General features: G+C 51.2%; 1 protein-coding gene and 1 long non-coding RNA gene across 4 annotated transcripts in view; one reads left to right on the top strand and one right to left on the bottom strand.

Moving 5' to 3' along the window:
- Window positions 1–21298, top strand: USB1 (U6 snRNA biogenesis phosphodiesterase 1). Of its 3 annotated transcripts, none has more exons than XM_047790511.1 (7): window positions 1–193; window positions 1034–1200; window positions 4312–4495; window positions 14441–14494; window positions 17077–17182; window positions 19170–19297; window positions 20252–21298. In XM_047790511.1, the coding sequence occupies exons 1-7, from the start codon at window positions 84–86 to the stop codon at window positions 20349–20351; spliced, it is 849 nt and encodes a 282-aa protein (XP_047646467.1). In that variant the 5' UTR covers window positions 1–83; the 3' UTR covers window positions 20352–21298. The 3 variants fall into 3 exon arrangements, with proteins under 3 accessions (XP_047646467.1, XP_047646468.1, XP_047646469.1); XM_047790512.1 differs by having other exon boundaries at window positions 19170–19253; XM_047790513.1 differs by lacking the exons at window positions 14441–14494; window positions 17077–17182; window positions 19170–19297; window positions 20252–21298 and adding an exon at window positions 6867–8324.
- The window catches only part of LOC125132795 (uncharacterized), a 25275-nt gene continuing 10115 nt past the window's right edge, over window positions 12344–27503 (bottom strand). The window contains exon 3 of the long non-coding RNA XR_007136324.1: window positions 12344–13832. This is a non-coding gene — a long non-coding RNA (uncharacterized LOC125132795). The remainder of the gene's footprint in view (window positions 13833–27503) is intronic.

Raw genomic sequence — 27503 nt, forward strand, 5'->3', positions numbered from 1 at the left:
GGGAGAGCACTTCCGGCGCAGCGGAATTCCGGGTGCGGCGAGATTGCTGGCTGACCTGCCGTGTTGTCGTGGAGGGGGGCCCCATGAGTACGGCGCCCCTGGTGGGCTACAGCAGCAGTGGCTCCGAGGATGAGGCCGAGGCCGAAGCCAAAGCCGGGACCCGGCCCCGGCCGGGGGCTCGAGGCCGCAGTCGGTGAGGAGCGAGGAAGTCTTATGGGGAGAGTGTGAGATAGCTCCCGGAGCTCCGGGGCCGGACCATAGGGTTCGGGGCTGCTCGAAAGGGAAGAAAAAGGGGCAGTGCGGGGAAGGAGGATCCAGAGGACAGCCCTGGACAAAGCCCCAGAGTACCCCCGCCTGGCTCGGACAAGGTTAGGAGGCAGGAAATGTGAGTTCGGGTCCAGTCTCTGCCGCTGGTCCACTGTCTCCTGGCGCGCATCACTGTACCACACTTGGTCAGTTTCCTCTTTTGGAGAGTGTTTTCATTCATCCATTAAATATTCATTGAGATCCTCTCTGTGCCAGGCTCTGGACTGGGGACTCCGCAGTGAGCGACACCATCGAAGTCTTCTACTTTGTGGAGCTTCCATTCGTAGTTGCCAGGCCTGCTGTTTGTTGGGTACTTTACAAGCCGAATGTCGGCGGTTCATCTCACAGTAGCCCTATCGGTGGAAGTACGCTTTAGAGATGAGAAAACTGAGGCCCCCAAAGGGCCCCTGACTTGCCCAAGACTACAGAGCCACTCCAACTCAGGCTTGTCCAGTTAAGGCTTGTGACTTCTAAACCACATATTGCAGCCTGCGGGGTTGTTGGGGTTGTTTCCCTGCTGAGGTCTGCCTCCTGGAGTTGTTAGGAGCCCCCCACAATGAGAAAGTACTAGGGAAAGAGCATTGTGGTTATCTAGAAACTGCTTACAGCACCTGGTGAGAAATAGACAAGCAGAGTCACCTGGTCCAAGGGGTTACAACTTTCATCGGGTGTACAGAGGAGGAGAATGCCAGGAGGCTAAATGTGCTTGTTTTCTTTTCTCTTGCAGGGGCCAGAGCCCTCTTTCCAGCCAGAGGTTGCCAGTACCTGAGAGCGTGCTGCACATGTTCCCGGGCACGGAGGAGGGGCCTGCAGATGACAGTGCAAAACATGGGGGCCGGGTGCGCACATTCCCCCACGAGCGGGGCAACTGGGCCACCCATGTCTACATACCATGTAAGTAATTCGGGAGAGGTGGGTAGCTGACACTCTTGATGGGAGGGAGCTGGCCCCCACCTGGAGGAAGAAGTCAGAAACCCCTGACTTTGGTGGTGGGAAAAAGATTAACTCAAGAGAGAGAGAGAACAAGTTTCAAGAATTAGGGAATATTTCTGTTAACTTGGTTTCAGTTTGGAATTTGTTGCCTAAAATATTTTTACTAACCCTATGTATACTGTTCTCCCTGCTTGTGAGACCAAGGGAGGGTCTAGGTCAGAGTACAGCTGTAGCTGGTACTTCTAAGAGGGCTGTAGGTGTGCTGGCTTCAAGTCTTACCCCACCCTAGCCCTAATGAGTGAATGGCAGGCAGAAAACGCCCAGGCTTCAGAGTCTGACCTCGCTCTACTACCCACTATGGGTGCCCTTTAGTAAGTTATTGGACTTCTAAGGGCCTCAGTTTCTTCGTCTCTAAAATGGGGATAGTAGTAATTACTATCCTCTAGGACTTTTGTGAAGATTAACTTAGATAATCTATGTCAAGTTCTTAGCACAATACACAAAGAAGATGGTAGCTCTTATTAGTTTGTGTTAGGTAAATTCTTGGGACCTCTATTTCCCCATCCACAGAATGGGAATGATTTTTCCATACTACCTACTCCACAGGGCATTTGGGTGAGTAACTTTTTTTTTTTTTTACACAGCCGCACCCACATCGTATGGAAGTCCCCAGGCTAGGGGTCAGATCAGAGCTACAGCTGCCAGCCTATGCCACAGCCACAACAATGCCAAATCCAAGCCACATCTGCGATGTATACTGCAGCTTGAGGCACCACCAGATCCCCAACCCGCCAAGCGAGGCCTCGGATCAAACCTGCATCCTCATGGATACCAGTCAGGTTCATTTCCACCAAGCCACAAGGGGAACTCCTTGAGTAATCTGTAGGTGTGAGCAGACTATTAACCAAGCAGCTCTGGTCACATGTTAGGTAAAAAAATAAATAAATAAATCTATGAACATACAGTGGTGGTCCTTATCACATTCTTTGTCTTTTTTTTTTTTTTGGTCTTTTTGTCTTTTTGCTTTTTCTAAGGCCGCAGCCGCAGCACATGGAGATTCCCAGGCTAGGGGTTGAATCAGAGCTGTAGCTGCCGGCCTATGCCAGAGCCACAGCAACGCGGGATCCGAGCCATGTTTGCCACCTACACAACAGCTCACAGCAACGCCGGATCCTTAACCCAATGAGCAAGGTCGGGGATCGAACCTGCAACCTCATGGTTCCTAGTCAGATTCATGAGCCACTGAGCCACAACAGGAACTCCCACAGTCTCTGTCTTTATGAACAATTAGGAACATCCTAAATGTCTATCAGGAGACTAAACGTCTAATAAATAAGTCTGATTATTATTATTTTTTTATTTTATTTTATTTTTTTTGTCTTTTTGCTATTTCTTGGGCCGCTCCCGCGGCATATGGAGGTTCCCAGGCTAGGGGTCCAATCAGAGCTGTAGCCGCCGGCCTACACCAGAGCCACAGCAGCGAGGGATCCAAGCCGTGTCTGCAACCTACACCACAGCTCACGGCAACGTCGGATCATTAACCCACTGAGCAAGGGCAGGGACCGAACCCGCAACCTCATGGTTCCTAGTCGGATTCGTTAACCACTGCACCACGACGGGAACTCCCATAAGTCTGATTATTAAAGAAATGCCCTGTTTCTGATTATGGGTTATTATACTCATGAGCTTGACATCTGTAATGAGAGCACTTCCAACATGGAGTGTTATGTGGAGAAAGCCAGTGGAAGAACTGCTACGCCCTCATCTTCTAACAAAATATGTATATTATGGGAGTTCCCATCATGGCGCAGCGGAAACGAATCCGACTAGGAACCATGAGGTCGCAGGTTCGATCCCTAGCATCGATCAGTGGGTTAAGGATCCAGCATTGCCGTGAGCTGTGGTGTAGGTCACAGACGTGGCTCAGATCCTGCGTTGCTGTGGCTGTAGCTGTAGGCCGGCGGCTGTAGCTCTGATTGGACCCCTAGCCTGGGAACCTCCATATGCCGCAGGTAGGGCCCTAAAAAGCAAAAAAATATATATATATGTATATATACATTAGTACATGCCCTGAGAAAAGGCTGGGGAAAGAGGCATCATGTTGGATGGTCTTTATCTCTAGGGTAGTGGTCTTGAAAGTGGGCTGCACGTGCCCAGGGGAGAGATCAAGGTCATCCCTGAGAAAGAAAAGTATGAAAAATTTCAAACGTATTTTTCATCATCTCATCTTTAAAAATTTATGTTCTTCGTAGTATACATTTTATAACATATAATTTTGTACTGTAGCACAGGTTTATAATTTATAAACAAATAACAGGAGTTCCCATCATGGTTTAGCGGTAATGAACCTGACCAGAATCCATAAGGATGCAGGTTTGATCCCTGGCCTCACTCAGTGGGTTAAGGATTTGGCATTGCCATGAGCTGTGGTGCTGGTCGCCGACACAGCTTGGATCCCACATTGCTGTGGCATAAGTCGGCCGCTGTAGCTCCTGTTTGCCCCCTACCCTGGGAACCTCCATATCCTGCAGGAGTGGCCCTAAAAAAACGAAAACAAAAAGCCCCACACATTTACTGCAGGTGTGTGCACCAGCTTGTTTGACTAATGGCCGTGTGATAGCAGTAGTTTGGTGACCACTGCTGTAGGTGATGGGATTTCAGGGGCCCCTCCTTTCTCTACTATGTATTTCTTCTTCTTTCTTTCACAGCTGCACCTGCAGCAGCAGCTCACAGCAACACCAGATCCTTAGCCCACTGATCGAGGCCAAGGATCGAACCCACATCTTCATGGATACTAGTCGGGTTGCTAACCCCCCGAGCCACAATGGGAATTCCCAATTTCTTCTTCTTTTCTTTTTACTTGAATTCTTTTCAAAGAGCATATGTGTGTTACTTTATAAACAGAAATACATATTAAAATATTATTATAGACATAGGCTTCTCTCAAAGTAACTTTCTCCTAAAACCCAGAATAGCAAAAGCCTTTCTCTGCCTTTTGGGCTTCTTCATCCAGCCATGGTGCCCTGGCTAAGAGGATGGTGCACCCTCTCCATTCTCCCCCCACCCCCCCAGATGAAGCCAGGGAGGAGTTCCTGGACCTGCTTGACGTCCTGCTTCCCCACGCCCAGACATATGTCCCCCGGCTGGTAAGGATGGAGGCGTTCCACCTCAGCCTGTCCCAGAGTGTGGTTCTGCGCCACCACTGGATCCTCCCCTTCGTGCAGGTGCTGAAGGACCGCGTGGCCTCCTTCCAGAGGTGAGTGCTGAGTGCTTCCCTCTCTCATCTCCCGCCCTCCATGGCTCTTCTTCCTCCTGAGCTCCTGGGGGTGGGCCTGTGGGCTACATTACCCCTTCAAGCAGGCCAGACCCAAAGGTCAGCACACCCAGCATCTCCCAGAGCCCCTGCCCTGCACTCCATCCTGTGTGACCTCGGGCCTGCCATGTAAGCTCTGGAAGCTTCTGAGCCTGACCTGTGTGCCTCAGAGGGGACCTGTGAGAGTGAATGAGGTCAAGCGTGCCCTCAGTGTGACACCTGAAGATGGATCAGAGCTCGACCCCGCTTCTGGTTTTATCTGCTAGCCTAGGCCGTTTTTCCTTTAACTATTTCATACCTCTTCTTCCTACCAGAAATGCCTTTCCTCCTAGACTGGCCAGACTGAAGCCCCGCTCCTTCATGGAGGCCCTCTCAGCTGGCATCTCCCCCAGAATGCTTCCGTCGTCGCAGGGACCATGGCATCCTGTGGCTGTTTACACCCAGTGCTCCCTCCTCTCAACCCCGCATCCAGCCATCCCCACGTCCCACCTCTCGCTGGGAGCCCAGGTTCCTGCAAGCCCGGGAATGCGGTTTCTCTCTGAATTAGTCCGTGTCTTTTTTCCAGGGGCTTTGATCACAGTAGGCATCAAATAGATGTTTGCTGAATGACTGAGCAGGAGAGAGGGAGCCGAGAAATCCACCTCGGATCCTCTGAATGTTGATTCTGGAGGGAGCCTAAGAAGCCATCCAGGCGGTGACTTTCTCACCCTGGTCTTATCTGCAGAGTCCTTTCTTCAAACGAGATGTTACGTAGATTCCCGATGTGCGAGAAAGATAAAAACAGGTCTTCTAGCCCAAGCCACGCCCTCACAGTTCAGGAGGCAGTAGGCCCACGAATTCCATAAAACTGCCCTGCGCCGCTGGAGGACTGCCCAGTTCATTTCACCCCTTCTCAGGGCCGGAGGGGGAAGAGATTTGCTCTAATTCAGTCAGTCAGCCAGAGAATCAGGACTGAAACTCATCTCTCCACCTAATCCAGCCCCCAATTCCCTTTTTATTGAGTCACATATATTAGTCAAGACTCTTTTGATCACACATGCCAGAAACCCAACCAAAAGTGGCTTAGGCTGGTGTGACTAAAATGTCCGGAGGCAGCACTGGTTTCGTGCGTGGGGCCAGGAGACGTCACGTGGCACAAAGCCCTTCCCCTTCTTGGAAGGGGGTGCCGTTCCCTGGACAGGGGTGGAAGCCAGCTGTGTTCACAGCCACATGGCGGATGGTGAAAATGACAGCAGCACACCATGTCTGGGCTGGGAAGACCGAGGACGTAAGCCCTGGTGGGGAGCCATGGCTCGGGCTCCCTGCACGCCGTGTTCTTTACCTGGGCAAGTCCCTTGCTAGGACCTCTGGAAACTTGGCCCAAGGGCCATGACCAGAGAGTTAGGTCCCCGGGGGGCATGGACGTAGCTTGTTCTCTCGCTCGCTCAGGGACCGCTGGGCTAGCCCTCCCTCCTGCCGCCCTGCTGGTGCGGGGTTTCCTAGCCTGTGTCCTGTAGGGAGCCAGGCCAGGTGGCCTTTTCAGGTTTGACTGGTTGAGCCTGAGTTGGTACCTTTTTGGAGGGAATGCTGTGCTCCGACTGGCCAGGTCTGGGTCAAGTGCACGCCCTGGGGTGGGGGCAGGTTGACCCCTCTCCCAGCACAGAATGGGAGAGCAGTCCTCCCACAGGATCACCAGGAGCAAGGGTGCCGGGGGTGCATTCGTCAGGGATCTCCAGAGAAAGAGAACCAGTAATAGTTATATAGATATACATTAGAGGACATTTATTATAGGCATTGGCTTATGCAGTTAGGGAAGCCAGGAAGTCCACTCTCTGGACCAGGAAAGCCAGTGATATAATTCAGTTTAATTCCAAAGCCGTGAAAATCGGGGGACTGAAGGTGTAAGTCCTGATATGAGCCCAGAGCCTAAGCACCAGGGGCACCAATGTCTGAGGGTGGGGAAAAAAACAGACATCTCAGCTCCAGCAAAGAGGACACCTCTGCCTTTTTGGTCTGTTCAGGCCCTCGACAGCCTGGATGATGTCCACCCACCCACGCTGAGGAGGGCCGTTTGCTCTACTCGATTCGCCAGTTCAAACGTTAATCTTTCCAAAAACACCCTCACAGACAAATCCCAAGATAATGTTTTACCAACTCCCTGGGCATCCCTTAGCCCAGTCAAGCCGAGACATAAAATTAAGCATCACAGGTCTCTACAGCCTTATTGCCAATGTGGAGAAAGTTTTGGTGGGCTGGATAGATGACCAGCTACCCCATTCCCTTAAGCCAAAGCCTAATTCAGAGCAAGGCCCTTACCCTCTTCAATTCTGTGCAGGCTGAGAGGTCAGGAAGCTGCAGAAGAAAAGTTTGCAGCGAACAGAGGTTGGCTCATGAGGTTTAAGGAAAGAAACCATCTCTTTAACATAAAAGTGGTAAGTGAAGCAGCAAGTGCTGCTGTAAATGCTACTGCAAATTATCCAGGCGATCCAGCTGAGAACACGAGTGAATGTGGCTACGCTAAACCACCCATCTTCATTGTAGACAAAACAGCCTTCTATTAGAAGAGCCATCTAGGATGTTCATAGCTAGAGAGAAAGAGTCAATGCCTGGCTTCACAGTTTCAAAGCTCCAATTCAGCTGGAGATCCACCTAACCCGGCCCGCATTTCCCTGGTTATTGAGTCCTGCCGACTCTCTCATTAGAAGCTAATACAGCTGATAACTTTAAGTTAAAGCCAATGCTCATTTGCTCTGGGGCCCTTTAGAATCATAACTCGGCCTGTGCTCTATAACTGGAACAGCAAAGCCTAGAGGACAGACAGCACATCTGTTGACGACATGGTGTACTGAGTATTTTAAGCCACTGATGAGACCTACTGCTCAGAAAAAAAGAATCCTTTCAAAATATCACTGCTCATTGTCAATGTATCCAGTCACCCAAGAGCTCTGATGGGGAAGTACGAGATCCGTGTTTTTTTCAAGCTGCTAAAACAACATCCTTGAGCCCATGGATCAAGGAGTAATTTCAACTTTGGAGTGTTATTATTTAAGAACTACATTTTGTTCGGCTCTGGCTGCCAAACACAGTGATTCCTCTGATGGATCTGGGCAGATCAACTGAAAACCTTCTGGAAAGGGTTCACCACTCTAGATACCATTAAAAACATTTGTGATTCATGGGAAGAGGTCAAAATATGAACATACACAGGAGTATGGAAGAGGTTGATTCCAACCTTCACAGTGGACTTTGAAAAGTTCAGGACCTCAGTGGAGGAAGTAACTGCAGATGTGCTGGAAGCAGCAAGAGAACGCGGTGCCTGAACATGTGACTGAATTGCTAACGGATGAGGAATGACTTCTCATGGCTGAGCAGAGAAAGAGGTTTCTTGAGATGGGATCTACTCCTGGTGAGGTGCCATGAAGACTGTTGAAATGATAACAAAGGATTTAGAATATTACATAAACTTGGTTGATAAAGCGGTAGCAGAGTTTGAGAGGATTTTGAAACAGGTTCTACTGTGGGTAAAACGTTATCAAAGCACATTGCATTACATGCCCCAGAGTAATTGTTCACGAAAGGAAGAGTCAATCAATGCGGCAGACTTCATTGTTTGCCTTATTCTTGTCTTATTTGAAGAAACTGCCGCCACCACCCTAACCTTCAGCAGGCACCACCTTGACCTGTCATTCGCCATCTGCATCAGGTTAGACCCCCCACCAGCAAAGAGATTAGGACTCACTGAAGGCTCAAATGATGGTTAGCATTTTTTAGCAAGAAAATATTTTTAAAATAAGGCATGGGCATTCCCGTTGTGGCGTAGCGGAAATGAATCTGACTAGTAACCATGAGGTTGCAGGTTCGATCCCTGGCCTCATTCCATGGGTTAAGGATCCGGCGTTGCCGTGAACTCTGGTGTAGGTCGCAGACGTGGCTCGGATCTGGCATTGCTGTGGCTGTGGCATAGGCCCACAGCTGTAGCTCTGATTTGACCCCTAGCCTGGGAACCTCCATGTGCTGCGAGTATGATCCTAAATAGTGGGAAAAAAAATTAAATAAGGTCTGTACTTTTTTTTTAAGACATAATGCTTTTGCTCACTTAATAGACTACAGTATAGTGTAAACCTAACTTTTATATGTGCTAGGAAGGAAACAAATTGTGTGATTCTATTGCAGTGTTCACTTTATTGAGGCCTTCTGGATCCAAACTCCAGTGTCCCCCAGGTGTGCCTGTATATTCACTCACAGATGTATTCACGACAAGGAGGAATACAGTCCTCGTGTCCATAAGCCATCACGTGGTCGTGGCTGGTATTTACACCACCCTCTCCTCCCAGGCTCCGTCTTTATTCCCTTTGCCTTCAGCAAGCACCTCAGCTGGGGGAGTGACCCAAACCTTCATTCCTGAAGGGTCTGAGCCTCTACTAATCCTGCCTGGATTGGGCTATTGTGGTTTTCCATTGAAATCACCGGGCATGGTGATACTAAAAGATGCCCAGGAGTCCGTCGTGGCTCAGTGGTTAACGAATCCGGCTAGGAACCATGAGGTTGTGGGTTCGATCTCTGGCCTTGCTCAGTGGGTTAACGATCTGGCGTTGCCGTGAGCTGTGGTGCAGGTCGCTGAAGCGGCTCGGATCCCGCGTTGCTGTGGCTCTGGCGCAGGCTGGCAGCTACAGCTCCAATTTGACCCCTAGCCTGGGAACCTCCATATGCCACGGGAGCGACCCTAAAAAAATAAAAATAAACGATGCCCTAATGGATCTGCTATATCCCACACAGCCTCTTCTTTATCTCCACTGTGGACTAGTAGACCAATTTCCCCTTGGGAGTGAGGGCCAGTGACCCCAGCCAACACTGTAACTCTTCTGTCTGTGGATTCAAAGGTATAAGGAGCCCAAAGTGGCAAGGCGGCAAGTCCTGACTTCCAGTTCAGCGGAACCACTATGGCTCCTGGTGGAAACACTCCTCCCTCTGGAACTGAGACCTCAGGGCTACGAGAGCATGAAACTGCAGGAACAGGGAACAAAAATTTGGCCAGTGGTTCCCTAGAGTAGTGGTAAACAGTACCACTCCCATCTCTACCCCTTGATTCCTGGCTGGGGGAGAAGCAGCACCATATGTGGATGCTGACTCAATACATATACAGATCTTGTGGGTTCTGTTCCAGAATAAAATAAAATAAAGTGAGTCACACAGAGCTTCTGGTTTCCCAATGCATAAAAAAGTTATATTCTTACTGTAGTCTATTAAGTGTATAATAGCATTTTTTTAAAAAAAGAAAAAAGTACATACCTTATTTTTTTTAAGGCAAGAAATAGATTTATTATTAAGATAGGGCGCTTGTGAGAGATGCAGTCAGGCAGGCATAGAAGCTCTCAGTACATACCTTATTTTTAAAATACTTTATCCTTCATCTCAAAGGGGATATTGACATACATCACTGGTACCCCAACCATTTCACTGAGGACGAAGACCCCGGAATTTTAGTTGGATTTACTTCCCACCCTGTGACGTGCAGGTGTCTTAGCAGTAAGTCTAACAGTTGCCCCTTCCTGCTCCCTAGGTCCGGTCAGCTCCCTAGGTCCGGTGGTGTCAATGGGCTGGACCAGTGTGACATCTGGTGGAGGGGAAAGGTGATCACACCGCCACAATAAATTAGCACAAAGGGCTGGAGAGAGGACATGCCCCTGAGGAAGGTCCGAGAAGGTGCACCGCTGGTCTGAAAGCGAACTGCTTCTGGGCATTAGGGAGCGGGATGGAGGAAAACGTATTTGTCAGGTCCGTAGCTGCAGCCCAGGAACCAGGGGACGTGTTAGTGTGCTTAAGTAATGAAACCACATCTGGAACAGCAGCTGCAGTTGGAGTCACCACTTGGGTAAGCGGGTGACCGTCCGCTGTCACTCCCCAAGCTCCACCTCTCTTCTGCGCAGACAGAGTGGGAGCTGAATGGAGACGCGGGAAGTACCACCCCTGCATTGTCAAGCCCTTGCTGGTGGCCCTGATCTCTGCAGTCCCTCCAGGGATGCGGTATTGCCTTTGATTTACCATTTTCCTCGGTAGAGGCAGCTCTAATAGTTTCCACTTGGCCTTTCCCATTATAATAGCCCTCACTCCACAGGCAAGAATCAATGTGGGAATTCTGCCAGTTGCCAAGTATGTCTCTTCCAATTATACATTCTGGAACTGCAGACGTAACCACAGGATGGGTTTGGGGCCCCACTGGGCACACTGTGAGATGGACCTGAGCGTCACCTCCATTGATCACCAGACCTCCATAAGCCCCTACTCTGAGCTTGATGCGCCCCAGTGACATTTTGGGCCACACTTTTGGAATCTGTGTCAGTTCAGAGCCAGTGTCTGGTTATTCTCTTTTCCCTAATGCACAGTTACCCTGGTCAGAAGCCATAGGTCCCTCTAGGGTAGGCTGGGAGAGAGACCAACAGCATATGTTTTTAACAACTTACCAGGCTCCTTCCCCAAGGGGACCCCACCTCACTGAAGGGCCTCTGGTCTATGAACTGACTCAGCCTGGGAATTCAGGGGCCATGACTCTCTGCCTTTATGATTCACATTAGACTGTGCTTCACCTGGCCTAGAACTTTTCTGCTTGTCCAGATGAGGGAGAATATAGTAGGCCTCCTACCTACTTCCCTTCTAGGAACAGCCAGTACCCTAGGTCTGCACGAGTCCGGCTAGACGCGGATTGCTGCTTTGACTCTACTGTCCATTCCGGTAGCTGCGCCCACCTTGCAGATCCGGTGTTTCCAGCTCACTCATCGGGGGCCATTTTTGGTCCATGTCTCAGCCATCTAACCAAACAAGCAGATCCCTTCCTAACTCCCAAGCTGCAGCATTACATGCAGGCGCTCTGCTTAGCAGGCCCCTACCAGTAAATTCCGCTTGATCCATCTTTTGATCCTTCCACCATTTCCCCCACACCTTTTTTTGGTTTGTTTTTTTTGTTTGTTTGTTTGTTTTTTGCCTTTTCTAGGGCCGCTACCTGCGGCATATGGAGGTTCCCAGGCTAGGGGTCGAATCGGAGCTGTAGCCACTGGCCTACACCAGAGCCACAGCAACGCGGGGTCCCGAGCCGCGTCTGCGACCCACACCACAGCCCACGGCAACACCGGATGCCCAACCCACTGAGCAAGGCCAGGGATTGAACCCACAACCTCATAGCTCCCCGTTGGATTCGTTAACCACTGTACCATGACGGGAACTCCTTCCCCACACCTTTAATATCCATTTCCACACAGCTTCCCTGGATTTCTGCTCGTATAAAGTAGGCGACTCAGGTACTTCTGGAGTGTAGTACATTTCGGCCATGTGGGTCACACATGGTACCTCACCCTTAGGGGCCTGCTGGGATGTGGGTCTAATTATAGGGATAGAAGCAGAGAGGGGTGATGGGGGTGGGTCCGGAGGGGACTCAGCATTTTCTTGGCATCCACCTCAGGAGGGGTGGACGGTACCATCTCCTCAGGCAGTGCAGGCAATGCATTTCCTCAGGCGATCACCTCAGATGGAGGGGAAGGTCCCTAACACTACTGGGGAGGGGACCCTCCCACTGGCAAAGAAGACTCTTCAGGATTTAAGGGCTCACTGCCCCCAGCTTCATCAAGGTCCCATCCTTTCCCTATCAGTGCCTTCACTTTAACTGTAACATCCTGTGTGGCCAAGGGGTTCAACTTGTGCTCTAATTGGGCCAGGGACCAGAGAAGGTTCTGACATTGACTCTCAGCAATTTCAGCCCTGCAGTTGCGGGGAACAGGTTCTCCTGTAGGGCACACCCAGAAACACTTAGGTCCTTTATGCTTGAGTTGGAAATTCAGCTCCCTGAGTGCATCTTTTTATTTTGCTTTTGTCCAGCAACGTTAGGAGCAACAGGCCAATGTCATAATATTCCTTAGCTTTCTGAAAATGTTTGAAAGTATCATATAGGGTCTCTTAGCTCCTTGCTCCTAATAAATGGTTGCTGAGCAGGTATGTTCACATCCCGGTGACAGTTCATGCAGGGGCCAGCAGTGTCCTCTTCACTCCTGGAGACAGCAAGTTGTTGGTGTCTTTAAATTGGTCAGATTAGAGAGCAAATTCCAGAAACCCCCAAACCAATTCAGAAAACTCATCCCTCAAATTCTGTTCTTCTAGAACCGTTTTCAGTGCCAAAACCTGCATTAGGGTTCTCCAGAGAAACAGAACCAATAGGAGAGAGAGAGAGAGAGAGATGAGGAAATTGTAGGAATCAGGTATCAGCTGGTGCAGTTACCAAGATTGGGTCCCATAGTCTGCCCTCAGGCAGACCAGGAAAGGTGTCATTCAGCACGCTGGGGGGTGGGGGGTGACTGACGGTGTAGGTCCCGCTATGAGCCTGAAAGTGTGAACCAGGAGCGCCGATGTCCAAGGGCAGAAGACAGACGTCGCAGCTCCAGCAGGGAGAGCACGCACTCGCCCTTCTGTTCTGTTCTGGAACAGGCTGGATGATGCTTCCCCACACTGGGGAGGACCGTTTGCTCCACTCAGTTCATCTATTCAAATGTTAATCTTTCCAGAAGCACCCTCACAGACACCTCAGAAATAGTATTTTACTAGCTGTCAGCATCTCTTAGTCCAGTCAAGTCAACGCATAAAATCACCCATCACAGTTGGGTGCCGACTCCCAGGTCCACCCCAGGACAACTGCCAGGTGCTCTACTGTTAACCAAGCCCCTGCCCATCCTCTCAGCCCTTGTCTTCCCTGGAAGGGATGCATCGGAGGCCAAAGGCTGACGGGGGAGCCAAAAGTTAACTGAATCTGTGCCCTCAGACCAGTGGTAAGATCCAAACCCGGGTGTTGTGTTCCCCCAGACAGGGGTGAGACCTTGGCCTAGCACCTGTCAAATGAGCATTTCCTTTGATGGGATTTGTCAAGTTGGTCCAGGAAGGACAGGAAGCCAGTCTGTCCCTCTGAGATCGCCTGGTGCACCAGAGAACACAGGCACAGCCAGCCAGAGTCAGAGCACCTACCTGGCTGAATCTGATGGTCCCAGTGTAACGGATCAGAGGGGTATTTCTGCCCCATTCTCATACTGACAGAGACCCCTCACCTACCCCATGACCGGTGAGAGCAAGGGCTCTGGAATCAGGCAGGGAGAAGTTCAGACGGTGACTCACCAAATGCAGCCTCACCACGCTTCAGTTTCCATGGCTGAAAAATGGGTGTCGTTACAGTGCCTCGGAGTTGTGTGAGTGTCCCCAGCCCAGCCCAGGCACACGGCAGTGTTCTTGTTGCTTAGACCAGGTTGGATTGTCTTTTTGTTTTTTTAACCTGCAAGGAAAAAACTGGCCCTTAAGTCATCCATTATCACCTAGCTGATGACTTTCTCAGTAGCAAAGCTGAGATCGTCTCAAACTGCTTATTAGAATCAACAGCACTTAAGGAAGTAAAAAGTTTGCTAGCATCTGAGATGTGTCACCTGAACCGGGTGATTTTTAAGGTTTTGTCCAGCTCTAATATTTTAGGGTTCAGTTTACCACCTAGAGTGACAATACCAAGTGTGAAATGAGTTAACTACATTTTCCAAGTGCTGGGGTTTTGTTTTTTGCTTTGTTTTTTTAGGGCCACACCCTTGGCATATGGAGGTTCCCAGGCTAGGGGTCGAATCGGAGCTATAGCCCCCGGCCTAAGCCACAGCCACAGCAATGCCAGCTCCGAGCCGCATCTGCAACCTACACCACAGCTCACGGCAACACCGGATCCTTAACCCACTGAGTGAGGCCAGGGATCGAACCCACATCCTCGTGGATACTAGTCAGATTCGTTTCCACTGAGACTCGACGGGAACTCCAAAAGTGCTGTTTTTATAATATGAACTATTTTCTCTGATTTTTTTTTTTTTAATTATTCTTCCTTAACTGCCTTCTTCTGAATTTCAGATTCTGCTTCACTGCCGACCAGGTTAAGATTTACACCAATCAAGAGAAAACCAGGTGGGTCTCCCATCTCTTCCCTCAGTTGTTTCCAGCAGAGGATTCTTTGGAGCAAAGACTTGAGGGGGCCTTGTCTGTCCCAGTTTTCTGTTTGTTTGTATTTTAACCAGCTCTATGACTACAAAGGCAGCTGTTCCCAAATCTGAACCTTTCATTAAGAAAAATAACCCAGGGAGCACAGGAGGAGGAGCAGAGGTAGAAAACAACATCCTGGTTTAGTGGGAAAAGCCTGAGACACAAAGAAAACCTGGGCGCCTGCCCAGCTCCATCTCCAGTTTAACACTGAGCTCATCCTTCAGCCTCTCTGACCTTCCATTTCCAAGCTGTCATGTGCCTGCCCTGAAGCATCCATCCTTGGGCAGTGGTGAGGCTCAAGTGAACCAAGTTTTTTATTTTTATTTATTTATTTTATTTTATCTTATTATTATTTTTTTGGGGGGGGGTCTTTTTGCCCTTTCTAGGGCCGCTCCCTCGGCATATGGAGGTTCCCAGGCTAGGAGTCTAATCGGAGCTGTAGCCACTGGCCTACGCCACAGCCACAGCAATGCGGGATCCGAGCCACATCTGACACCTACACCACAGCTCACAGCAACACCGGATCCTTGACCCACTGAGCAAGGCCAGGGATCGAACCCACAACCTCAAGGTTCCTAGTCAGATTTGTTAACCACTGAGCCACGACAGGAACTCCATCAAGTGAACCAAGTTTTAAAAATGCATTCAAGTATGAGATGAACATAAGAAGAAACTGTTATTATCAAGGCTTCAAAGCAAGCCTCCCTGTCGGATCCACTCCCTGAGCTGCCTTCTGCTCTCAGCGCCTCTGAGAGAAGGGTTCATTCATTCATTCTATGCTCCACAAGCTTGTTAGAAAAGAGACTTAAAAACTATGGTGTGATAAGATAGGCAGCCTGGAGCAGGTGGGCCTGGAGGGCCCTAGGAAGGTGGCCTTTGCCGGTGACCTGAGGATTGGAAGGCATCAGCCTTGGGAAGAGCTGCCGCAAGAGCCTCTGAGCAGAGGACACAGCCTCGGCAGTGACCATGAGGGGAAAGAGCCTGGCGTGCTTGAGAAAGCCAGTGAAGCAGAACCCAGGGAGCACGTGGGAGAGCAGGCGAAGATGAGTCGGGCAGGGGTAGCTCCTGCAGGGCCTTCAAGGTCCAGGTAGGGAGTTTGGATTTTCAGTGTCACAGATGCCATTGGAGGGATTTGAGCAGAGGCGAGACATGGCCCATTTTATGTTTGGAAATGTCACTCTGGCCCAATCGTGTCTGTCTGTGGCTACAGTGGAGAAAAGATGTACAGGAGAGAGGCTGGATGCCCGAGGAGCAGAGAGGAGACCGGTGTTGCTGCCCAGGGGAGGGGCCAGTGGTGGCCTAGCTTAGGAGAGTCAAGAAGCAGACACATTCCCAATACACTGGGGGAATGAGCTGGAACTACCAGTGGGTGGATCTCTGCAAAGTAGAGGGAAGGATCAACATAGACTCCCACGTTTGAACCACCGGGTTAAGTAGACAGCCCCGTTTTCTATGTTGGGAAACACCTGTGGGAGGAAACGCAGTTCCGCTTTGTGCCTGTTGGGTTTTGCCACCTCTGACACCCCAGGTGGACATGCGCATACCCAGTCGGGTCAACAGGAGAGGTGCCAACCAGAGAGAGAAATTCCGGAGCCACGGGTCTCTGTGATACTGAAAGCAGGGCCAGGTGGGATCAGCCCGCTGAGGGTGCAGACGGAGCTGGCAACAGGGCTGAGGATTGGGCTCTGCAGCCTGGACCACTTAGAGGTTGGAAGGAAGAGAGGGCGGCCGCAGAGTTCCCTTGTGGTGCAGCAGGGTAAGGATCCAGCCTGGTCACTGCAGCAGCTCAGGTTGCTTCTGTGGCGCAGATTCGATCCCTGACCTGAGAACTTCCATATGCTGCAGGTGCAACCAAAAGTGGGGGGCGGGGGGCAGCGACTGAACAGAAGGCCAGAGGTGGGGTCACACCAGGACTGTGTTGTGGAGGGTATCTTGGAAGCCAAGAGAAAAAAGGGTTTCAAGGAGGGAGGAGTCACATGTGTCTGATCCCGCCCAGCGGCCAGGGTGACAATAGAGAGGTGTCTGCCAAGTTCAGTACCTCGTGGGTGGCTGGCAGCTCTGGCGGGAGCAGTTCCCATGAGGTGGGCAGAAGATGGGGGAAGGTATGAGAGACAGTCGAGGGAGACAAGTCATGGGAACAAGGAGAATGGGGTGGGGCTGCCTGCAGGTGTGGGTTCAAGGCCGGGTTTGTGAAGATGAGAGGGTGCTGATGGGAGGGAGCCAGCGCCAGAGAGCCAGGCCCCGGAGAGAGGTCCAGCAGGGGAGGGATGATGGCAGCCTGGGCACAGGGAGTGGGGGTTTGGACTGGCCAGCGGAGGATGAGGACAGTCCTGCAAGGCCTCCTAGACCCTGTGGGGGGGGGGGAAGAGCCAGCTCAGAGCAGAAAAGGGAACTGAACCCGTGGCTTTCTGTCTGTCACATCCTCTGCCCGCCTCCCCCCGCAAATGCTCTCTCTTCCCAGAGGCTGCATCTCATGCCCAAGCTGTTTCCACCTCTGCCTCCCCTAGGACTTTTGTTGGGCTCGAGGTCACCTCAGGGCACGCCCAGTTCCTAGACCTGGTTTCGGAAGTAGACAAGGTTATGGAGGAGTTTGACCTCACCACCTTCTACCAGGTAAGCAGCAGCGTCTTTTCTCCTCCATTGATGCATCTCTAACAGGCAGAAAACCAGCCTTAAAGAAACCCCTGTTAGAAGCAAACCAAAGAGCCCCACAGGACATCCCCGTGGGGAGTGTCCCTTTGGCCAGTCCTCAGAGGACACACACCCCTGGGGAGCTGAGGGTCTGAGGTGTGGTCAGATGCAGGCCACCCAAAGTCCAGCATTTCTTAGAAATCTTCTGTCTTCAATATGCATGAGATTTATGCCTTCTACTCTATGATATATTCATGTTTATTTTTATAATTTTATGAAGTAGTTTTTCCCAGTATTTTTAGTGACATTGGCATCCCAGGTAGAGCTGTCTCTTCATATACCTTCCTGCGCCTTGCCCCGTGCCCTCCAGGGGAGCTTGAACTCCAAGGTGAAAGGCTTCAAAGAGCCATAGGTTTTACTTGAGGTATTCTTTCAAAATCATGCTGAGATATAGAAGTATGATTGTGAATGGAGATAATTTATAGTTTTAGCATAATTTTAGGCATTTTAGGTTTTGTTCATTTCATCTTAAAAGTATGCCATCTATCGGAAAGTTTTAGACCAAAAAATAATCAGAGCCTGGGTTCTCTTCCATGCCCCAGATTTTTTTGTTGAACTAATTTTATTATTATTATTTTTTAATAGTTATTTCCCCAATACAATTTTTTTCTACTGTACAGCATGGTGACCCAGTTACACATACACATACACATTCTGTTTTCGCACATTATCATGCTCCATCATAAGTGATGAGACATAGTTCCCAGCGCTACACAGCAGAATCTCATTGCTAATCCATTCCAAAGGCAATGGTTTGTATCTATTAACCCCAAGCTCCCCAACCACCCCACTCCCTCCCCTTCCCCCACCCCCATGGCAACCACAAGTCTATTCTGCAAGTCCATGATTTTCTTTTCTGTAGAAAGGTTCATTTGTGCCTTATGTTAGATTCCAGATATAAGTGGTATCGTATGGTATTTGTCTTTCTCTTTCTGACTTACTTCCCTCAGGATGAGAGTCTCTAGTTCCATCCTTGTTGCTGCAAATGGCATTATTTTGTTATTTTTGATGGCTGAGTAGTATTCCATTGTGTATATATACCACATCTTCCTAATCCAATCATCTGTCGATGGACATTTGGGTTGTTTCCATGTCTTGGCTATTGTGACTAGAGCTGCAATGAACATGCAGGTGCATGTGTCTTTTTTGAAGGAAAGTTTTGTCTGATACATGCCCAAGAGTGGGATTGCTGGGTCATATGGTAGTTCTATGTATAGATTTCTAAGGTATCTCCATACTGATTTCCATAGTGGTTGTACCAGCTTGCATTCCCACCAACAGTGCAGGAGGGTTCGTGCCCCAGATTTAATGACTCTCTGTGATATCCAAAGGAGAGCCTGTGACAGCAGCACTGTCTCAGTCAGCTCAGGCTGCCAGAACCAAATACCCTAGACTGGATGACTTAAGCAATAGAAATATATTTTCTCACAACTTCTGGAGCCTAGAAGTCCAAGACCAAGGTGCCTTCATGGCCATTTTCTGGTGAGGGCTCTGTCCCCAGCTTGTAGATGGCCACCTTCTCACCGTGTCCTCCCATGATGGAAGGAGCGAGGAAGCTCTCTGCCATTTCGTAAGGGCACAAATCCCATCACGAGGGCCCACCTTCATGACCTCATCTACGCCTAATTACCTCCCAAAGGCCCCTTCTCCAAGTACCGTCACATTAGGGGTTAAGGCTCCAACACGACTGTGGGGGGGACATAATTCAGTCCATAGAAAGGACCCACCCAGGGTAGTTTTCTCTCTATGGCAGGTGCTTGGGATCCACACGGAGGAGCTGGTCTCCCATGGGCCTCCCGTGGCTCCGGCCGGGATATCGTGATAGCTCTGTCACAGAACTGCTGTCATAGCTGGACGGGCCATGGCAGCCAGGTGACGGTCTGCCTCCCTGCTTGCTGTTCCTCTGCAGGACCCCTCGTTCCACGTCAGTCTGGCCTGGTGTGTGGGTGATGCACGTCTCCAGCTGGAAGGGCGGTGCCTGCAGGAACTACAGGTGAATCCCCAGTGCCAGAGCACAGAAGGGGCTAAACCCCAGAGGTGATGCTGCAGAAGGTGGCGGGGGCGAGGTGGGTGGGGCGCTGACGGGCCCTGGGGGTTAGGCACGCCAACCTGGATCCCTGGGAAATAACTGCCATGGCCAGAGACCCAGGGCGTGACCTGCAGCTCGGAGTGCACACCCAGACCAGCAGCAGGCAGCACCTGGCAGCCGATTGCAATGCTCGCTCTCTAGCCCCACCCCAGACCTAAGAAACCAGAATTTGTGTGCACAATAAAATTTGAGAAGCCCCGCCCTACAAAATGATCTGAGAGGATGCTGCAGAGGTCAGGGGCTTGGGTGCCCACAGGGCCCGGCAGGCGCTGGCAGTGAGAGAAGCATGCTGGGAGTGAGGCACATCCGCCCTCACAGCCTTTCTCACATCGTGATAAGGAAGGGAGTGCCCTCAGGGAGCTACTGCTCACCTCTGGTAGGGAACACAGTGGGGACTTGCCGTGCAGGAATGTGGACCTCATGTCACAAGCTCTTCTGTTTTTCAAGAGAAGCCAGAAATCTAGTTTTTTTAATGTGTAATCCCCCTATTTTCAAATGTTGGCAACCAATATGCATTTTCTAAGAAAACAGTTTTGCAAGCCAAACCAAACATGTGCAGGCCAGATACGGCCCACAGGCCATCATCAAGTAGCCATCCCTGCTCATCCCTGGGGGTGACAAGGAGCTCCAGTCTCGGGCTCCAACCTGGTTTTATTGACTCCGATCTGGGGCTGTGAGCGTCCATTTCCTCACCTGTGAAGTTGGGATGATAGGACCCACCTCACAAGATTGCTGAGCTGATTAGACAAGGAGACCCGGAGAGCCTGGAGCCTGTATGGGCCTCGGCCTCCCGAGCGGTGCCCAAGCTCTGAAGGATTCCCATCGGCTGGCTTTGTTTGCAGTGCCCTCTGAGTCCCCGATTCCCCTTAATGTGACTGTCCTCTCCTGGCTCCTGGTTTCAGGAGATCGTGGATGCGTTTGAAGACTCCGAGATGCTGCTGCGTATGCACGCAGAGCAGATCCGCTGCAAGTCTGGGAACAAATTCTTCTCGATGCCTTTGAAGTGAGCGTCGGAGGCCCTCATGGTCCTGGGCCCCTCTGCAGCCAGGCAGAGATGGAGGAACCTACTCAGATCGACAGGGGTGCCGCCAGCCCCCCTGCTGGGAGGCTTGGCTGGAGGTGGGGCTGCTCCTGCTCCTCCTGGTAGCTGGTGCTCTCCTGGCACTCGGGTTACTCGTCAGGTTGCTGCTGCATTTCGGTCATTCCCAGAAATCACCGGTAGAGGGCAGCCTGGGCTTCCTAGCTCTAAGTCTGCAGTTGTTAAGCAAACAAAACAAAACAAAAAATGGGGGCCACATGGTGAGCCCACCCATACTCAGCCAGAATCCCCGTGTGGTTCCTCCAACAAATTGCCCCTCCCCCACACCCCCTTGGGCAGTTTGCCTTTTGATGCCATCGGGCCCAGACCAGGATTTTTTAAGCCATCACGCCCTGGCTCATCTCTGCTCAAGCCTGACATCGGGTACTTCCGCAGGGCCTATCACCCAGTGTCACTTTTATTTATTTACTTTTGTCTCACCCCCTCCAATGCCAGCAGAGGCCATTTCAGGGCCACGGCCCAGGGTGCTAATTTGTGGTTTAGCATCAGTTTTCTCCATTCCTTCCTCCCACTCACTCCCAGCCAGGTGCCTGGGGAGACTTGAGCAGATGTTTCATCTTGGCCTGGCTGGTGGCTTTAAGCCAGGCCTCCAACGCTTCGTGACCTCTGGCTCCCATCAGCTGCGGAGGCAGAGGTGTCTTCGCCAGGTGGAGTTCTCTTTCTGCTGCGTCTAGCTGCCTGCTGTGGCCTGCAGGCTGTCCAAGGAGACACAGGGTGCGGGGTGGGGGACACGGGGTTTCTGTTTTGCTTCAAGCCCTCACCAGAGCAAAGGACCAGTCGAAGAAGACATACTTTTATGTTGTAGTTTTTAATTATGTTAAGAAATAAAAATGGCAACGTTTATTTTGAATTTTGTTTTGGACTTGGACTGCTTCTGTTCAGCTAGGTGCAAAGTTGACTTTGCTCTGCGCCCACCTTCTCCAGCCTGCCTCAGGCTTTGGAGGGACTCTCGGAAGTCTCTGTTACAACTTCAGAGGTGGCCATGAGGGGCCTTAATGATGTCTCGGCACAGGGTGTCACCCAGCCTGCCAGGACTGCTCGCCAGAGGGCTGCACACACCATCTGGGCACGTGGCAGGGGCTGGTGTAAGCACGGACGGTTAGACCCGATCCTGCTGTAACCCTCTCCAGGACCCTCTCATCTGCTCCTCCCCAGAACCCCCTGGAAAGTAAATTGGGTAGGAACAGTTATTCTGCTTTTCCAGAAGAGCAGGTTCAGTGACTTGCCTGGGCTCACATGAGAAATCAGGTAAAGCCTCTAACTTCCGTGCTGCCCTTTGCAGCCTGCCTCCGGCTCCTGGTCAGGCCTGCTCTCCCCTGCCCCACCCGCACCCCCACCTCGCCAGGGAAAGGTGTGGGAAAATGGGGCTCTGGCTCCCACTCTGCCTCCTGCGTCTCTGTGCTTCCTGACGAAAGCTCCCAACCACTGTGCTGAAAGACCCAGAAATTCACATTCTGTGCCTTCTTCCCCGACTCCTCCGCATCAAGCTGCTGATTCAACTAGGACTGGCTGGTCGGTTCTTCCGGCTTTTGAGGTCACACTGGAGAGGGAGCAAGCATCCTTCCTGGCAAATCCAATGTGCAGCCAGTACTTACTGACACTTGCCCTGTGCCAGCCCCTGAGCTGGGCACTTGGGGTGAATCAGACTCCTCCAGCCCCTGGATGCTCACAATGGGGGGACGGAAGGAGTGCAGAGAAGAATCCCCATCCCTGGCTTTGCACTTCGCCGCCGACTGAGAGGTGCGAGCCATGCCACTGGCTTCCTGCAGGTTCCAATTTGAGGATGGAGGCCGTCCTCCAACAAGGCAGCTTGTGGGGACACAGACCACCTGATCTTCCTCTTCAGGGATGCAGAGGGAGCCTCCCTCTTGGGCACTTGGTCCTTCCAGGAGGGGAGCCCTGGACCATGTGGCACCACCATTAACAAACCAGGCCCACTGACCGGCCGGTCGGTCCCCTGGGAGAGGATGTGGCGCGGATGGAATTAGAGCGAGCGCAGCCACTTTGAGAAATGGCCAAGATCAATAACCGGCTCTTCAAGGGAGAATGGAAGGTGGTGATAGAGGAAGGAAGCTGGAGATTCACCGAGAGGGGCGGCGGGGGGCAGGCGGGCCGGGCGGCAGGGCTTGGCGGGCGCCCAGACACTGAGTGCGCCGCTGGAGAGGGCGCGCTCCCGGCGCCACGCTGACAGTGCAGAGTGGCTGGGGCTCTTCCATAAGAGGAGATGTGCTCCCGAGACAGGAGGCAAGACCAGAGCAGGCTGGGGTCCACCCCTCAGCAGGCAGGCGAGGAATAAAGACAGCTCTCCAGGGGGATTTTATCACGCCAGGGAGGGTGCAAAGTCAACACATCTGGCCTCGGTGTCCTCAGATGTTCCCTGCAGGGCAGGGAAATAATCACCTCACGGTGGCCTGTTTGGCCCCTTTCCACCTGGCTCTCTCTCCACACGCCTCTCCAGACCACCCCGGCTTTGTTTCCAAGGAAGAGGGGAATTACCGTGGCTTGTGTGGCTGGTTTGTTTATTCCCTATCTTGGTAGGAGCCTGAGGGGCCTGCGGGGGGGAGGGGAGGGGGGGAGGCCTCTGGGCCTGGTTCCAACCCATGGCATCTTTCCTCAACAAGGGACCCTGGTCGCTACCTGAGCCAGAAGCTGCCTTTTATGCACGAGGAGACGAACCCAGAGCGGAGATAACTTGCTCAAGGTGCCCAGTAAATTCGTACTGTGCAGGAACCCGTGGCCCAGCTTTAGATCCAGCGCTGTTTGTATAACCTCTCACACCACAGCAGGCTCTCAGAATGAAACTGTGCTGTGAAATGAGGTGTCTGGGCTTTAATTCAAAAGACTCCAGGAAAAAAGAAAGGGTGGGGGAGGATAAAGGCTGGAGGAAAAGACAGAGGCAAGATGTGGGTCGTGTTGAAAGCTGGGCCACTGAAGGCTGGCGTTCACAGGCTCAGTCCCACCCATCCCCCGCAGGACCCGCAGAACCGCAGGCCCCTGTGATGGATGCAGGTCCAAACCCACTTTGAAGCCCTGAGGTACCTGCAGAGCCCAAAGCCAGGTCCTGGGAGCTTTGAGGTCTGGTCACAAGGGACGTCGTTTCTTTAAGGTAGGATTTAGCCCAAGACAGGAACCTCCAACAGAGAAAACAATGACAGCCTTGTCTGACCACAGGCTCTCAGAGCAGTGCTCAGGGTTCCTGGGCTCCTGTCTTTGCTCGGCACCCCTAAAGTCAAACCCTTTTTTTTTTTTTGGTCTTTTCTGGGGCGGCACCCACAGCATATGGAGGTTCCCAGGCTAGGGATCTAATCGGAGTTGTAGCCACCGGCCTACACCACAGCCACAGCAACCTGGCATCCGAGCCGCATCTGTAACCTACACCACAGCTCACAGCAACACCAGATCCTTAACCCACTGAGCAAGGCCTGGGATTGGACCCACAACCTCATGGTTCCTAGTCAGATTCATTAACCACTGAGCCACAACAGGAACTCTTCAAACCTTTTTTTAAATTGGCCAATTGTGAATAAATACTGTGAAAAATTGCAATGCATTCAGCTGCAATTTTCCTGTCATCCATTTCTTTCTTTTTTTTTTTTTTGGCACATCCACAGCATATGGCATATGGAAGTTCCCGGGCCAGGGATTGAACTTCCTCCATAGCAGCAACCCAAGCCATTGCAGTGACAACACCAGACCTTAACCTGCTGCACCACAAAGGAACTTCTTTTTTTTTTTTTTTTTGTCTTTTTAGGGCCACACCCCTGGCATAGGGAGGTTCCCAGGCTAGGGGTCTAATTGGAGCTGTTGCCTCCAGCCTACACCACAGCCACAGCCACGCCAGATCTGAGCCGCATCTGCAACCTACACCACAGCTCACAGCAATGCCGGATTCTTAACCCACTGAGTGAGGCCAGGGATCAAACCCTCAACCTCGTGGTTCCTAGTCAGATTCATTTCCACTGTGCCATAACGGGAACTCCCCTGTTGTCCATTTCTGAGGGCCACTATATGTTTCCCAAAAGGAAATTTCAAAGTAAAGAATTTAGAAATCCATTTCCCCAGTGAGGGACCCCACAGAAAAGTCAGTCAGTGGAAATGGATAAAATTGTCCCATCCTTTTCTCCAAACCCGAACTTCCTTTCCCTGAGGCTGCTCGGTTCAACACCTGGTACTGTTCACTGTCAGTGGTGACAAAGATCTTTGCTTGACCAAACTTCAGACAGGCTCTCCTGAACCCTCTCCCAACAAGGCCCATCTGTGCACTTCCTTCTAGAATCCAGTTTTATCCAGTTTGAGCAAGAATCTTGCTAAAGCACTTTATTGAGAATTTCCTACCCTTGATATCTAATCAAACTCGGCATCCCCACTCCCTCCCCAAGATGATACCCGATCACCCGGCCTGCCATCAGCCACAATCCCCAGACTCGATGTCTCCTCTTAGTACTTTTCCATCCACCACTGCCGCGCCCCTCCCCCCACTTGCTCCTTGGCTATAAATCCCCACTTGTTCTGCTTGCACTTGGAACTGAGCCCAGCTCTATAGAGGAGTCTCTCTCCCCCTATTGCAATAGTCTTTTAAATAAAATCTATCTTCACTACTCTAATCTCTGTCCAACTCTAATTCTCTTTAACATTTTTTGGTGCTGTGACTCAGATCTGGATCTGAACCACCCCCGAACCCTCAGATGTGACAATCAGGCCTCATAGGGCACATCCATCAGCACTTTTTTTTTTTTTAATTTGCAGCCATACTTGCAACACATGAAAATTACCAGGCGAGGGGTCAAATCAGAGCTGCAGCTGCCAGCCTACGCCTCAGCCACGGCAACACTGGATCCAAGCTGCATTTGCAACCTATGCTGTAGCTTGTGGCAATACCGGATCCTTAACCCATCGAGCGAGGCTGGGTTTCAAACCTGCATCCTCACAGAGACTACATCGGGTCCTTAACCCACTGAGCCACAACAGGAACTCCTATGTACACTTTTTGTCTCCTGTCTGCTTGCTGGTCTGGGGATCCAGTGGTAAGTCTGACTGCAAAATCCAGTGCTCTGGATAAACAACCACTGGAGCAGAGTGAGGACAGAGATGGATTCTTAAGATTCTGAGTACATTCTAGAAATTAGAGTCCCAGACAAGCCAAGGCCAGGTGAGAGTCCTGGATTTCTCTGTAACAAGCTGCAGTAGAGTCCCAAGCAAGCTGGGTTAGAGACCTAGGCTTTTCTGATTCGAAGAGGCTAGTCCCTGCAAGAAGCAGAGGCTGGGTTGGAATCTCATTTCTCTGTCTGTAAAGGCACTGTTAGTCAAGAACCAGGAGACTTCTTTTACCCCAAATTCTCTTGAGCTACCACAGCCACCCTGGGGCTCCTGGGATCGGCCCAAATTAGTCCACTCACACACAGGGAACCCAAGGGCCAAAGGGAACAAAACTCTGATGCACAATGATTTGCTTTTTTCTTTTCTTTTTTTTTTTTTTTGTCATTTCTTGGGCTGCTCCTGCGGCATATGGAGGTTCCCAGGCTAGGGGTTGAATTGGAGCTGTAGCCACCGGCCTACGCCAGAGCCACAGCAACGCGGGATCCGAGCCGCGTCTGCAACCTACACCACAGCTCACGGCAACGCCGGATCCTTAACCCACTGAGCAAGGGCAGGGACCGAACCCGCAACCTCATGGTTCCTAGTCGGATTCGTTAACCACTGTGCCACGACGGGAACTCCCCGATGATTTGCTTTTTTCACTTGGGATGAGGAGGATAAAAAGCAGCTGAACGATTCAAACCTCATTCAAACTACTGAAGTTTTTAAACAGTGTCTTCAGAAAATGCCTCCTTTTCTTTTTTCTTTTTTTTTCGGTCTTTTTAGGCCTGAAGGTGAGGAGGCATATGGAAGTTCCCAGGCTAGGAGTCAAACTGGAGCTAGAGCTGCCAGCCTGCACCACAGCCACAGCAACTGATCCGAGCCGAGTCTGCGACCAATACCACAGCTCAAGGCATCACCAGATCCTTAACCCACTGAGCGAGGCCTAGACTGACCCCGCATCCTCGTAATACTAGTTGGGTTCGTTACCACTGAGCCATGCCGGGAATGTTTTCTGACCCAGTAAACCCCCTCGAGCCCCTCCCAGCTCTCTGTGACACCCACCCCTCTCTCGCAGAATGTCCCCCACCAGTGGCACCTCAGCCCTGCCACTCCCCATAACTCAAGGTCCCTGAGATCCCATCTCCTGTAGATGAAGCCAGGGACGGGGGCGCGGGGGTGGGGGGGGGGGGGAGCCCAGGACTCCAGGGAGGCCAGTGGAAGGGAGAACATTTAACCTTGGTCTCTGTCAGAATTACACGCCATCTCAGGGACTTTCCTGACTCCCTCACGAAAACGGGAAGATTTATGGGACAACTGACGATTTTTCTGGAAGTAGACACTCCAGATTCCCCAATTTATGTAACTTATTCACATACTGGCTGGCCCTGGGGTTGCCTCCCTTCGGTTTGGAAAAACCAAAAGGAGAACGTTCCTGAAGACCCCCAAGCACCTCAGGGGACCATGAGTCTCATCGGAGGAGGAGGAAAGTGACTAGATGCCATCCCGCAGGTCTCTCTCTCCAAAAGTGACCGGTCGCGTATTCAAAGCTGTAAGCAGCAGAGAGATGAACTGTGGCTGACCATCGCCGTCAGTAAGAGACAACATGGAAAGAGCATTCGGGGCTGGACTCGACTTCCCAGGCAGCCTCTGCCCTGGCCGCAAGCTTTGGAAGTGGGCTCAGACACATTACAGCAAAACAGTATTAAGTGGCAAAAGGCAAACATGTCTGAGCACCAGCATTAGCCCATCATGATGAAGTGGTTATTTCCAGAAAACTGGAAAACACAATGCAAGCTTATGGCATTGCCATTAAAACAGCTGGAAGGACTTAAAGCTCCAAAATTATGGCCTCCTATTGATCAAGACCCTTGCTGAAACGGTAAGGAATTAAAAGGACATGGGTCTGGGAGTGGTCAGACCTTGAGAGGAGGAGGAGGCCTGAATCCCTTCCTCACTGGAAAGAGACTGACTCTCCT

This window comes from Phacochoerus africanus, chromosome 8, assembly GCF_016906955.1.
Source record: "Phacochoerus africanus isolate WHEZ1 chromosome 8, ROS_Pafr_v1, whole genome shotgun sequence".
Classification (NCBI taxonomy): domain Eukaryota; kingdom Metazoa; phylum Chordata; class Mammalia; order Artiodactyla; family Suidae; genus Phacochoerus; species Phacochoerus africanus.

What these genes read in the sequence shown, in the direction of transcription:
- USB1 (XM_047790511.1), top strand. Translation starts at nt 84, where the DNA reads ATGAGTACGGCGCCCCTGGTGGGCTACAGCAGCAGTGGCTCCGAGGAT. An exon ending in GGGGCTCGAGGCCGCAGTCG is followed by an intron (nt 194 to 1,033) that starts GTGAGGAGCGAG and finishes TTTCTCTTGCAG; the next exon opens with GGGCCAGAGCCCTCTTTCCA. An exon ending in CACCCATGTCTACATACCAT is followed by an intron (nt 1,201 to 4,311) that starts GTAAGTAATTCG and finishes CCACCCCCCCAG; the next exon opens with ATGAAGCCAGGGAGGAGTTC.